Source organism: Orycteropus afer, unplaced genomic scaffold (assembly GCF_000298275.1).
Source record: "Orycteropus afer afer isolate SDZICR_OR568_19922 unplaced genomic scaffold, OryAfe1.0 scaffold00294, whole genome shotgun sequence".
NCBI lineage: Eukaryota > Metazoa > Chordata > Mammalia > Tubulidentata > Orycteropodidae > Orycteropus > Orycteropus afer.
In genome coordinates, this window is record NW_006921881.1 from 3,276,079 (window position 1) to 3,291,378 (window position 15,300).

At 42.2% G+C, this 15,300-nt stretch overlaps 1 protein-coding gene across 1 annotated transcript in view; it reads right to left on the reverse strand.

The window, feature by feature from the left end:
* The window catches only part of TRIM40 (tripartite motif containing 40), a 23,304-nt gene continuing 8,004 nt past the window's right edge, over positions 1-15,300 (reverse strand). Inside the window, 4 exon segments of the mRNA XM_007951473.1 lie at positions 1-140; positions 143-203; positions 966-1,181; positions 1,837-1,911. Of these exon segments, the coding sequence (XP_007949664.1) occupies positions 1-140; positions 143-203; positions 966-1,181; positions 1,837-1,911 (492 nt within the window).

Here is a 15,300-nt window from a genome sequence, read left to right on the forward strand (position 1 = left end):
CTATTGTCCAAATGTCAGATAGTCAAGGGTCAGGTCATGCTGTGGGGATGAGGAAAGGGGGAAATGTTCAGGAGATGGCAGGCCTGAAGAAGCACCAAGTAGATCTAGTGGTGGACTGGGAAGGGTGGGAGAAGGCGAGAAGGCCGAGGTGGGTCTGAGATGAGATGGCCCAGAGATGAGCAGGTCAGAGCTGCTGAAGATGTCTAAGGAGGTGATCCATTGTCTCTTTTCTCCAATTCAGGATTAATAGCCTCTACTTGCTATGGCACACTCCTAGAAACAAAGAAATCCCTAAGTATATTCGATTGAACCTTCCACTGACCATATAACATGAAGATACAGAAGTTAACCAAGCATTGGATTCCCTTGACCTTGATAAAGCACATGTGCATGTCTTTGAATGGGTTTGTGTGTGTGTGTGTTCATGCAGAGGGAAGAAAGGACTGGTCATACCTGTTCAATAAGTCTCTGATGTTCTAGGAGAGAAAGACAGAAAGTGAGAATTACAATCAGTTTGTCACCTCCAAACTCCCTTCCCAACCTAATCTTGGAGGTTGCCTTGGGTATCACCTGGAGTACCAGGTTAGAGGGAATAGCACCCCACTCTTCTTGAGGAGGGAGCTCTGGTAGTGTAGTGCCTAAGGCACTTACTTGACTGCTAACCAGAAGGATGGCGGTTCAAACCCACTAGCCACTCCTCGGAAGGAAGGTTGGGCAATCTACTTCCGTAGTGATACTGCCTCAGAAACCCAAGGAGGGGTCGCTATGAGTTGGGTCTGACTCGATGGCACATAACAACAACAGCAACAACTGCTTGAGGAACATTTTGTGGTCTTGGACAAGTGAATGTCAACATACTTCACAGGAGAACCCTCTCCCTCTGACACTTCCCAGAGGGGTGTTACAAGAAGAGTCCCTACTATTCTGGGAGAACCGATCTTTGGGAAGTGCCTCAGAGCATGCACCTTCAGTATGCTGGGTTCCAGTTGCTTCTCTGCCTTCTCCAGAGGAGTGATGAAGTTGCTAAGCTCTGTTATTGCCTTGGAGATGTTCAAGATTCTGGTCTTCTGTGCTTGCAGGTCCTCCAGCTGGTCCTGCTGCTGCTGAAGGAGGGCATTCCTGGCTTGGTGCTGGCTCTTCATCTCAGCCTCCAGCCTGTAATCCCCATAGTCTACCCTAAACTACAGACCCTCAGAGTCAATGTCAGATGGCTCTTTCCTAGCCCTTCTCAGTCTCTGAATATTCTGAATGAGAATGCTGCTTCCTCTCAGAGCATGGTCTCTGTGTGTTATAGGTATTGCAGAGACAAATGTGTTTCTCATAAATGCAGGGACCCCTCTCCTTCCACGTCACACTCTAATGAACATCCATAGATGCCATGTTATAACATGGTGGGAACACACACATACACACCACTCAACTATATACTCTCACTGCCTGATGTTAGCCCTCTTTGAGTCACAGGGTGAGGAGAGAGTCCACACAATGAGCAAGAAAGAGAAAAAGGTACACTGTTAGAGATAGAGATGGAGACTTACAGTTTGTGGAGTAATTTTCAATTAATGAGACATCTGTCTTCTTTGATACTCACCATAAGCCAGGTAGAGAAGGACTGGTTTTCATTTAACATGTAAGTCACATGAAGATTAGAGGACTTAACTTGCTCAGGTCACTCAACTGGCTATCCTTGAAAATAAGCCCACCACCAAGTCTTCAGCTACTAACACCTTTCCCACCACATTTGGCTGCTCCCAAGACAGAGAAAGATGGCCTACAGTAAAAAGGGCCCCTGAGGGTACTCCAAGATCCTCCTTCCCAGGAATCAGAGAAACCCACCTGTGATATTTGCAGTTTCTTCTCCTCCTCAGTTTTAAGCTTCTTGAGCTTCCTGATCCTGCGGCCAAGCCGTTCCTAAAAAGACAGACAGATCTCCTTGTCAGACTGGGGTTGGGGGTTGTCACTCACTGGAAGGAACTCAAAGGAATACAGGTGATCCCAGGATGAAGCTAAAGTATAATTCTGCCTAAAAATAGGCAACTCTCGAAACATCAGGCTTGAGGTAAGGAGCATAAGAATTTATTACATAGGTACTGATGGGGTGTGTGGAGGCATCCTGGGGGCAGGCCACAGTAAGCCAGCCCCAGGACCAGTGGAAGGCAGGTGTTTGCATGTGTGGAGGAGCCCTGGGGACAGGCAGAAGTAAGCCAGCCCAGGACCAGGGCAAGGCAGGTGTTTGCACCCTGGGGACAGACTGGGTAAGTGAGCAGGGCAGGGAAGACCAGGAAAAGAACAGAGCAGTTTGGAACAACTAAGGGAGACAAACTTATCTGTCAGTTTGTCATACTGTGGTGGCTTGAGTGTTGCTGTGAGGCTGGAGGCTCTACCACCGGTGTTTCAAACACCAGCAGGGTTATCCATGGTGAACAGGTTTCAGCGGAGCTTCCAGACTAAGACAGACTTGGAAGAAGGAAGAGTCCAGCTACTTCTCAAAGAACTGGCCAGTGAAAACCTTATGAATAGCAGTGTAACACTGTCAGATATATTACTGGACAACTTTATGAATAGCCCTGAAACACTGTATGATATAGTGCTGGAAGAGGAGCCCCTCAGGTCAGAAGGCACTCAAAATATGACTGGAGAAGAGCTGCCTCCCCAGAGTAGAACCAACATCAATGGTGTGGATAGAGTAAAGTTTTTGGGACCCCCATTTGCTGATGTGGCACATCTCAAGATAAGAAGAAATAGCTGCAAATATCCATTAATAATTTGAACATAGAATGTAAAGTATGAATCTAGGAAAATTGGAAGTTGTCAAAAATGAAATAAAACACATAAAGATCAATATCCTGGGCATTAGTGAGCTGAAACGGACTTGTTTTGGCCATTTTGAATCAGATCTACCATGCATGGAATGACAGACAAATTGAAGAAGAATGGTGTGGCATTCATCATCATAAAGAATGTATCAAGATCTATCCTGAAGTACAACGCTGTCAGTGATAGGATAATATCCATACACTTATGAGGATGACCAGTTAATACTATTATTCAAATTGACGCACCAACCACCAAAGCCAAACTGAAGATTTTTACCAACTTCTGCAGTCTGAAATTGACTGAACATGCAATCAAGATGTGTTAATTATCACTGATGATTAGAATGCAAAAGTTGGAAACAAAGAAGAATGATTGGTAGTTGGAAAATATGGCCTTGGTTATAGAAATGACGCTGGAGATTGCATGATAGAATTTTGCAAGACCAACAACTTATTCATTACAAATACCTTTTTTCAACAACACAAACTGTGGCTATACACATGGACTTCACCAGACAGAGTACCCAGGAATCAGATTGACTACATCTGTGGCAATAGGCAATGGAGAAGCTCAATATTTTCAGCCAAAACAAGGCGAGGCGCTAACTGGAACAGACTATCAACTGCTCATATGCAAGTTCAAGTTGAAGCTGAAGACAATTAAAACAAGTCCACAAGAGCCAAAATATGACTTTGATTATATCCCTCCTGAATTTAGAGACCATCTGTAAAGAATAGATTTGATGCACTGAACACCAGTGACCAAAAACCAGAGAACATCATCCATGAAGAAAGCAAAAGGTCATTAAAGAGACAAGAAAGGAAGAAAAGACCAAAATGGATGTCAGAAGAGACTCTGAAACTTGCCCTTGAGCAGAGAGTAGCTAAAGCAAATGGAAGAAATGACAGGATAAAAGAGCTGAACAGAAGATTTCAAAGAGCAGCTCGAGAAGAGAAAGGCAATTATTAGAATGCAATGTGCAAAGACGTGGAGTCAGAAAACCAAAAGGGAAGAACATGCTCAACATTTCTAAAGCTGAAAGAACTGAGGAAAAAATTTAAGCCTCGAATTGCAATATTGAATGATTCCGTGGGCAATATGTAGAATGATGCAGGAAACATCAAAAGAAGATGGATGGAATACACAGAGTCACTGTACCAAAAAGAATTGGCCAACGTTCATCCATTTCAGGAGGTGGCATATGATGAAGTACCAATGGTACTGAGGGAAGAAGTCGAAGCTGTACTGAAGTAAGTGGTGAAAAACAAGGCTCCAGGAATTGATGGAATACCCATTGAGATGTTTCAACAAACAGATGCCACACTGGAGGCACTCACTCAGCTACACTGAGAGATTTGGAAGACAGCTACCTGGCCACCTGACTGGAAGAGAGCCATATCTGTACCCATTCCAAAGAAAGGTGATCCCACAGAATGTGGAAATTATATAACAATATCATTGATATCACATTGCAAGTAAAACCTTACTGAAGATAATTAAAAAATGGTTGCAGCAGTTTATTGATTGACAACTTCCAGACATGCAGGCTGGATTCAGAAGGGGATGTGGAGTGAGGGATATCAGAGCTGATGTCAGATGGATCTTGGCTCAAAGCAAAGAATACCAGAAAGATGTTTACTTGTGTTTTATTGACCAGGCAAAGGCATTCAATTGTGTGGATCATAACAAATTGTGGGTAACATTGAGAAGAATTGGAATTCCAAAACACTTCATTGTGCTCATGAGGAACCTGTACATAGACCAGGAGGCTGTCATTCGAACAGAACAAGGGGATACTGCATTGTGTAAAATCAGGAAGGGAGTGTGTCAGGGTTGTATCCTTTCACCATACTTATTCAATCTGTATGCTGAGCAAATAATCAGAGAAGCTGGACTGTATGAAGAAAAACATGGCATCAAGATTAGAGGAAGGCTCATTAACAACCTGAGATACACAGATGACACAACTTTGCTTGCTGAAAGTGAGGATGACTTGGAGCACTTACTGATGAAGATTGAAGAATGTAGTCTGCAGTATGGATTACACCTCAATATAAAGAAAATAAAAATCCTCACAACTGGACCAATAAGCAGCAGCACAATAAATGGAGGAAAAATTGAAGTTGTCAAAGATTTCATATTACTTGCTTCTGCAATCAATGCCAATGGAAGCAGCAGTCGAGACATGAAAAGACATTGCGTTGGGCAAACCTGTTGCAAAAGACCTCTTTCAAGTGCTGAAGAAGAGCAAAGATATCTCCTTGAAGACTAAGATGCGTCTAACCTAAGCCATGGTATTTTTCAATTGCCTCATATGCATGTGAGAGCTGAACAATGAATAAGGAAGACTGAAGAAGAGTTGATGCTTTTGGGTCGTGGTGTTTGCAAAGAATGCTGAAAGTACTGTGGACTGCTAAAAGAATTAACAAACCTGTGCTGGAAGAAGTGCAGCTGGAATACTCCTTGGAAGTGAGAATGGCCAGACTTCATCTCACCTACTTTGGTCCTGTCAGAAGGGACCATTTCCTGGAGAAGGATGTCATGCTTGGTAAAGCGGAGGGTCAATGAAAGAGGGGAAGGCCCTCAACAAGATGGATTGACACAGTGGCTGCAGAGGTGGGCTCAAGTATAGTAGATGCCGTGAGGCTGGCACAGGATGAGGAAGTGTTTCCTTCTGTTGTACATAAGGTCACTATGAGCTGGAGATGACTTGACAGTACACAACAACAACAACAACGGATGACGTGAAAACAATGGGTAATTTAAAAAAAAAAACTTAACTATACAGAATAATAGATAATCACAGAAGTGTTTTTACTTGACTTCAGGGTGCTTATCTCCAAATATTTAAAACTTGTATACTGAGCTGGAAATTCTTATTAGTTCACATTAGCCAGGCTGGATAGAATTGACTTAAGAGGCAATGCAAAACCTCTGGTCCCCTCCTTTGGCCTCGTGCCTGGGATGGACAAGAGCCCTCTATTAGATGCAAACCCATAGCCTAGATAGGCATATGCCCACTTTCTAAATCTTAATCAGTGTCCAGATGGGTCACTGTTTCCCTGATGCTAAGGATATAGTGAATTATTTTTGATAAGCTATGAGGGGAGCAAAGATAAACAAAGGTGGTAATGCTATCAGCATAGACTGTTAATGAATCAAGGTGGAAGAAAGACTCTGAAACATTCTTCTTGAAATCTTATTAGGTTAATTATAAAATGTACTTGTTCTAATCAGATAAAATACCATACAAAGCCATAATAATTAAAATATATATATGGTAATGATGCAAAAGCAAATAGAAAATGAAAAAGAAGAGAGTTCAGGGACAGATGCATATTTATAAAGGAATTTTAAAAGAAAAGATAGTACATAAGTCAGTAGGGAAGGGGAAGAATCTTTAGAAAATGATGTTGAGAAAGCTGGCTTACAATAATAGAGAAAAATAAAACTGGATCCCTGTCTAGAATCATATATGAAAGCAGATATCAGATGGATTAAAGGCCTGTGCATGAAAGATGAAACTATAGAGAATGGAAAATAATGTTACAAAATAAATTTTTGACCTAGAAGTAGAGAAATATGTCTCAAACAAACCCTCAAAAGTATATACCACAAGGGAGTTGTTTAATTTGAGACACCAAAATCAAATAACAGTACTTCTGTTCAATGATAACACCCTGAAGATGTTGAGTGGGAGATGGCATCAGTAATGCCTAAACCAACAAAAGACTTATATGTAGAATATAGAAAAGAATGCCTACACATCAACAAGAAGATAGTAACTGCGGCATAGTAAATTACTTATTGTGGCTTTTCTAGCCATAAGTCTTTGTAAACTCCATGGTGGAATTTGCTATGAGAAACTGAGTAGCTCTTGATTGTTAAAATCATCCACCTGGGGATATTTCTGTTGGGAGCAGCACAAAGCAATATTCCTGGAAGTTCGCTCTCTCTCAGGTGCTTAGAATTCTGACGTTATGATTGGTTGGTTTGGCCACTCTGCCTGGCTCAAAAGGAGGCCTCCTAGAAGCAGAAGTCTCTCTGACTGTTGGCTGAGGAAGGACGTGCCCCCGAGAGACATGTCCTGCTGGGATACAAACAGTTATTTCAAAAGCCTAAATAAAGCATATGTGAATCAATGACCAAACTCATTGATGATTAGAGAAATGGAAATTAACACAACAGTGAAATATTATTTGATACTCTTCAGATGGATGAGAATCATACAACTGGATAATGTCTGATGCAGATGGAAGGTGGGGATATAAGAATCCCAACATGCTGGTTAAATGTCCACTAGTACAAACATTCTGGAGAGGGTCTAGAGAACTTTAGAGTCCTTTACTTTATGATGCTGTGGCCCTATTTCTGGATTAAAAATAAAAACAAAACAGTTGCCAGAGAGTCAACTGTGACTCATGATGACTCTATGTGTGTCAGACTAGAACTGCACACCATAAGGTTTTCAATGGCAGAAGGTAGTAGATTGCCAAGTTTTCCTTCCTAGGAGCCTGTGGGTGAACTTGCACCTTCAACCTCATAGCTAGAAGCTGAATGGGTTAAGCATTTGCAACACCCAGGCACTCCATTTCTGAATAAACATCCCAAAGAACAACAACAACAAGAATTCCTTACTTGGGTTCTAAGGAGGTGTGAATACCACAGCATTGTTTAGAGTGTCAAAGAGTGGGAGTTATCTAGTGTCTATTAAGGAGGAAATAGATGAGTAAAATGTGCCAGATGCCCACTACGGAATATTGAACAGCTGTCAGAAACAATACAGACTGTATGACACACAAAAGATAGATCTTAAAAATGTGGTGCAAGTTGGAAAAGCAAGAAATAGAATGAGACTTACAATATAATGTCAATTTGTAAATTAAATATCCAAACACACAATACAGCGACATGAGTTTTAACAAACTTCTACAAGCACCTCAGAATGGTGCATATGCGAAGGGGCGGGGAATGGAATGGGAGATGGTGATAAAATGGAATAAATAAAACAAGAAAGACATTTATGGACTAAATATCTCAAAACAAACAAACAAACTCACTGACTTAGAGTCAGATCCAACTCATAGCAACCCCACCTTGGGTTTCTGAGGTGGTATCACTATTGAAGTAGATTGCCTAACCCTACTTCCGAGGAGTGGTTGGTGGGTTTGAACCACCAGCCTTCTGGTTAGCAGTCAAATGCCTTAGGCACTACACCACCAGAGCTCCCCTGGACTAAATATAAGGATATGCTATGTTCTGGTTACCTAGTGCCACTCTGACAAGAATATACCACAAATGGGATGGCCTTAACAAACAGGAGTTTATTCTTACAACGTAGAGGCTTTAAGTCCAAGTTCAAAGTGCCAGGCTCTAGGGACTGAGTGAAAGCCCCTCAACCTTGGGGTCCAGCTCTGCTTCCTGCTCCTGGCCTACAGAAGCTAGAGGCATTTCTTCACTCAGACAGCTGCTGGCTGCTGAGGCTGAGAAGCCCAAGGTTGACAAGTAAAAAGGCACAGTCCAGATGTTACCAAACCACACAGCAGGCCATTAACTAAAGTCCATTGTAAGTCCCAAGGTTGGCAGAGCATGGCAGGCTGCTAAACAATGACACAGCTACATGCAAGGTCCAAGCGTGCCATAAACTATCGATCCCCAAGGCTTCTCCTTATATGCAGGAAGCAGACCACATCCCAAAGGCAGCGACTCAGGTGCTTGTGGTAGATCCCACCATGGAGTTGATTGCCAGTCTCATCATGGGGATAACTGCCACCAGCTGCCCAGCCACTCAACCAGGCCAGCCAAGTTGACACACAAACATAACCACCACAACGTTATTAGCTGAAGAGTATGTGCTTGAGTAACTAAATCTTTCCCACTTAAAAAACAAACAAGGTGTTTGAGGAAATTTGTTGTCCTTGGCTGTTAATGGGAATGTTTTTGATTTTTGTGGTGTGCCTTATTCTTCCTTATAAACTCTCAAAATGTGTTGGTTTGGGAGGAGAAACTCCTACACCACTGGAGATGTTAAGACAGAGAATGGGGCTGGAGAATATGACTTTGAAAGTGATCTTTCTGGCCCTGAGATTCTGTTGATGAAATCCAGGTGGAGGGACTGTGACTGAGAAGTCACCAAAGGCATTCAGGAAAAGAAAAGCTTAAGTAAGCATAGGAGACAGTGATGCCACCAGGAAGTTATTAAACTTTGTCTCTACTCACTGGGTGTTACCTGCAGGCATGTGCTAGCAGAGAGGGAATAAAAAACCCACAGAAAGGTTCATTAGAGCAATATTTGTGGTAGCAGAAAATTATAAACTTAAATGTAGTTATAAACTTAATTATAAACATCAACAGTGAAAATAATAACAAAATTTTAGCATATTCTAAAGTAGAATACACTTAAAAATGAATAAAGCACATGTAGTGGAAAGAAGCCTAAGATGTTAATTACCAAGGTTCAGACATTTTTAGGGACCTCTGGTGGCCTAGTGCCTCAGGCATTTGCTAACCAGAAGGCTGGTGGTTCAAACCCACCAGCCACTCCTTGGAAGGAAGTTTGGGCAATCTACTTCCGTAGAGACATTGCCTTGGAAACCCAAGGAGGGGTTGCTTTGAGTCAAATCGACTCAACAGCAGTGAGTTTTTTTTTTTTTTTTAAAGACATTTTTAAGTGAAAAAAAAAATTGTAATATGAATATGTTTTTAAAAAAGAAAACCTAAAAGAAAAACTCCTAGAAGGAGTGGGAGGTTGTAAACGGGCAACAGGGATTTCACTCATGGTCTTCTTGCAGAAGGTGGCAGGTTGGATTGGGCTGGGGAAATGTTTGTGTGAACACAAAAGTTCAGGGCTAACAAAGCTCAAACCAACCAACAAAAAGCCTTCATCTTGCTACCCCATCAATCTCCTACTTCCTCTCTCTCAGCATCCTTGAACTTTCGGAAGGAGTAGCCTGTTCTCACTGTCTCCATAGCCTCCTCATCTTTTCTTCACTCCTCAGCCATCTGTGTTGTTTCTCATCACTCTTCTGCAAATTCTCTCAAGGTCACGAATGATCTCCAGTGATAAATGTGGTGGTGTCTTCTTCTCAGGCCTCCTCTTCTTTGAGGTAATCTTCCCCTCAAGCTCCTCCCTCCCTCTTTCTTGACTTTGTCCCTCCCACCACCGCTTATTGCCATTTCTCTTGTTCCCATAAATGGATGTCTTCCACTATGTTGTCTCTTTAATCCACTTTTAAATCCACTTTTATCTCCAGACTATGTCCTTAGGTTTCAACCTTGATGGTTTCATATCCTATTATAATTCCTACACCAATTATTTTTCCTAATAACCAATCTTGCATTTCCACCTAAGAGCTAAGTGTTTCCTATTGCCCTGTTGGCAGCTGAGAATCAATGTTGAGAAATCAAACTTATCATACCCTTCCTTACCCTTTCCTGCAACCCACCCCTCTTGACCTCCATATTTCTGTCATCAGACCCACCATTTGTCTGGTCATCCACCTTGAAATCTCAGTCATATTTCTTCTTTAATCTGTTCATAGTGACTCCTCATTAACTAAAATAAGCCCAAATTCTCTAATCCAGCATTCTAGGCAGTTCATGACTTAACCCCAGCTTACATTTCTGTGGTTCTATATTCTGACATTGTTTAATATTTAATAGAGTTTAAAGTCAATTACAGGCACTGTGTAAATGAAAAAAGAAAGCAAACATCTATAAAGATAAACACATGGATCAACTCAGATAATATAAATGTGTCATTCACGATATTCAAAATTAATGGGCTAAAGTCTTGTGTTTTAAAAGAAATTTATTTATTCATAAATTATTTTAAAAAATAATATTTAGTGAGTACATATCATATGAAAAAAGCCCTCATTAGAATTAAAAAGCAAAAATATTCCTTAAGAAAAAAAGGACAAATTTAAATTTAAGGCAGTGGTCCCTATATATATTAAGTCCTGTCTTGTCTTACAGGATATTTCAATAAGATAAAATGTGATTTCACAGTAGAAAAGAAAGAAAGAAAGAAAAAAAAAAAAAAAGAGAGAGAGAGAGAGACCCAAAAAAAGGCATTAAGTAATGGTGAAACACAAGATTCTAGAAACATTGAAATTCATTCTCAAATTGCTTACTAGCAAAATACGTAAAAGAAAAAGTGATTAATGGACAAAATGTTACCTTCTCTGATATAATCACCCAACACCAAGAAAAACAAAAACCTTTTCAAAAAGTATACTCCTTAAAGAACAAAACGTGTCCCAAAATACAGAAAAGCATAAGGTGTCACCCATTATTATATCTTATGAGGAAAAAATGGTGTTATTCACTGAGCTTGACAACATCCACATGATTATGCATCTAGAAAATGTCAGGAAATTAAAGGACATGTGAGCTCAGCAAAGACTCTCATTTGAATTTGAAGGTATGAATTACCAAAAGGCTAACTGTGATAGTTGGAGCTGTATGTCAACTTGGCTGGACCACAATTCTGTGTGGTTTAAGCAACTGTGATGTAGGAAGGACCTCACTACATTGCTAAAAATTTATAATGTCAGTCTTTCTCCCAGCCTTCCCCAAAGGGATCTGAGACCTTTTATGAGAGTGACTATTCATTGGGGAAAAGGAAATAATCAGACTTTTCAGGGATTACTGGACACTGGCTCTGAACTGACACTAATTCCAGGAGACTCAAAGCATCATAGTGGCCCACCAGTCAGAGTAGGGGCATATGGAGGTCAAGTTATTGGTGGAGTCTTAGCTAAGGTGTGTCTCACAGTGGGTCCAGTGGGTCCCTGAACCCATTCTGTAGTGATTTTCCCAGCTCCAGAATGCATAATTGGAATAGATATACTGAGCAACTGGCATAATTCCCACATTGGGTCCCTGACATGTGGAGTAAGGGTTATTATGGTAGGAAAAGCCAAGTGGAAGCCATTAGAACTGCTTCTACCTACAAAAATAGTAAACCAAAAGCAGTACCACATCCCTGGAGGGGTTGCAGAGATTACTGCCACCATCAAGGACTTGAAGGATGCAGGGGTGGTGATTCCCACCACATCCCCATTTAATTTGCCTACTTGGCCTGTGCAAAAAACAGATGCATCTTGGAGAATGACAGTAGATTATTGTAAACTTAATCAGGTGGTGACTCCAATTGCAGCTGCTGTTCCTGATGTGGTTTCATTGCTTGAGCAAATTAGTACATCTCCTGGTACTTGGTATACAGCTATTGATCTGGCCAATGCCTTTTTCTTAATACCAATTTCAGAGGACCATCAGAAGCAGTTTGCCTTCAGCTGGCAAGGCCAACAATATACTTTCACAGTGCTTCCTCAGAGGTATATCAACTCCCCAGAGGTATATCAACTCCCCAGCACTATGTTATAGTTTAGTCCATAGGGATCTTGATTGCCTTTCCATTCCACAAGACATCACACTGGTCCATTATATTGATGATATTATGTTTACTGGACTTAGTAAGGAAGAAGTATCGATGACTCTAGACTTTTTGGTGAGACATGCATGCTATAGGTTGGGGAATTAACTCAACAAAAATTCAGGCACCTTCCACCTCTGTAAAATTTCTAGGGGTCCAATGGTGTGGGGCATGTCGAGATATTCCCACTAAAGTGAAGGATAAGTTATGGTATCTGGCTTCCCCCACAACTAAAACAGAGGCACAACATCTGGTAGGCCTCTTTGGATTTTGGAGGCAACATATCCCTCACTTGGGTGTGTTGCTGTGGCCTATTTATTAAGTGACTTGGAAAGTTGCTAGTTTTGAGTGGGGCCCAGAACAACAGAAGTCTCTGCAACAGGTTCAGGCTGCCGTGCAGGCTGTTCTGCCCCTGGAGACATATGATCTGGCTGATCCAATGATGGATGAAGTGTCTGTGGCAGATAGAGATGCTGTTTGGAGTCTTTGGCAGGTCCATATTGGTGAATTGCAATGCAGACTCTTGGGATTTTGGAGCAAAGCCCTGCCACCCTCTGCAGATAACTATTCTCCTTTTGAGAAACATATTTTAGCTTGTTACTGGACTTTAGTAGAGACTGAATGCCTAACCATGGGCCACCAAGTGACCATGAGGCCTGAGCTGCCCATCATGAACTGGATGTTGTCTGACCCACAGAATCATACAGTTGGAAGTGCACAACAGCACTCCATCATTAAATGGAAGTGGTATATCAGAGATTGGGCTCAAGCAGGACCTGAAGGCACAAGTAAGTTGCATGAGAAGTGGCCCACATGCCTGTGGTCTCCATTCCAGTCACATTACCTTCCCTCTCCCAGTATGCACCTATGGCCTCATGGGGAGTTTCTCATGATCAGTTGACTGAGGAAGAGAAAACTCATCCCTGGTTTACAGAGGGTTCTGAGCAATATGTAGGCACCACTCAAAAGTGGACAGCAGCAACACTGCAGCCCCTTTCTGGGACTTCCTTGAAGGACAGTGGTGAAGAGAAAACCTCCCAATGGGCAAAACTTCAAGCCATGCATATGGCTGTTCACTCTGCATGGAATAAGAAATGGCCAGATGTGTGATTATATACGGATTCATGGGCTGTGGCTAATGGCTTGGCTGGATGGTCTGGGACTTGGGAGGAGCATAATTGGAAGATTGGTGACAAGGATATAGGGGGAAGAGGTATGTGGATAGATCTCTCTGACTGGGCCAAAGGAGTAAGGTATTTGTGTCTCATGTGAATGCCCACCAAAAGATGACCTCGGCAGAGGAGGATGTTAACAATCAGGTGGATAGGATGACACGTTCAGTGGAAACCAGCCATCCTTTTTCCCCAGCTACTCTTGTCATAGGAGCTCTGGTAGCATAGTGCCTAAGGCACTTGATTGCTAACCAGAAGGCTACTGGTTCAAACCCAACAGCAGCTCCTTGGAAGGAAGGTTGGGCAGTCCTACTTCTGTAGTGATACTGCCTCGGAAACCCAAGGAGGTGTCGCTATGAGTCGGGGCCGACTCAACGGCACATAACAACAACAACAACAACTCTTGTCATTGCTCAATGGGCTCATGAACAAAGTGACCATGGTGGCAGGAGTGGAGGTTATGCATGGGTTCAACAACATGGACTCCCACTTACCAAGGTTGATTTAGCTACTGCCACTGCTGAGTGCCCAATCTGCCAGCAGCAGAGACCAGCGCTGAGCCTGCGATATGAAACCATTCCTCAGGGTGATCAGTCAGAAACGTGGTGGAAGGTTGATTACACTGGACCACTTCCATCATGGAAAGGACAGCATTTTGTTCTTACTGGAATGGATGCTTATTCTGGATATGGATTTGCCTTCCCTGCACGCAATGCTTCTGCCAAAACTACCATCCGTGGACTTACAGAATGTCTTATCCACCATCATGCTATCCCACACAGCATTGTTTCAGATCAAGGGACTCACTTCACAGAAAATGAAGTGCGGCAATGGGCCTATGCTCATGGAATTCACTGGTCTTATCATGTTCCCCATCATCCTGAAGCAGCTGGCTTGATAGAACGATGGAATGGCCTACTGAAAACACAATTATGGCACCAGCTAGGTGGTAATACCTTGAAGGATTGGGGCAATGTTCTCCAGGAGGCTGTATTTGCTGCTCTGAACCAGTGTCCAATGTGTGGTGCTGTTTCTCCAATAGCCAGGATTCACAGGTCCAGGAACCAACGGGTGGAAATGGGAGTGGTACCACTCACTATTACCCCTAGTGACCCACTCAAAAAATTTTGCTTCCTGTCCCTGCTACCCTATGCTCTGCAGGTCTGGAGATCTTAATCCCAAAGGGAGGAATACTCCTACCTGGAGACATAATACTAATTGCATTGAACTGGAAATTAAGAATGCCACCTGGCCATTTTGGCTTCCGCATGCCTCTGGATCAAGGCAGAGAAGGTCATTACTGTACTATCTGGTGTGATAGATCCTGATTACCAAAAGGAAATTGGACTGGCTTTACATAATGGAGGTAAAGAAGAATAAGTCTGAAATACAGGAGATTCCTTAGGATGTCTCTTAGTACTACCATGCCCTGTGATTACAGTCAATGGAAAATTACAGCAACCCAATTCTGATTTAACTGCTAATGGCCCAGACCCTTCAGGAATGAAGGTTTGGGTCACCCCACCAGGCAAAGAACCACGACCAGCTGAGGTGCTTGCTGAGGGCAAGGGAAATACAGAATGGGTGGTGGAAGAAGGTAGTGCTGAATATCAGCTACAACCATGTGACCAGTTGCAGAAACAAGGACTGATTGTTATATTTCTTCATTGTATATGTGCATCAAATATTTTTGTTTCCTTCTGTTAGGAACTGTGAAATGTAAATAAGGTTAGTGCATTTCCGTTGTACATGTGTTAGTGTATCATGTTAGGTGCAAATATAACTTTATAATTGTCCTTATTTAGAGATTATATATGGTTAAGAAGATGTGTACAACTGCCAAGTTGACAAGGGGTGGACTGTGATAGTTGG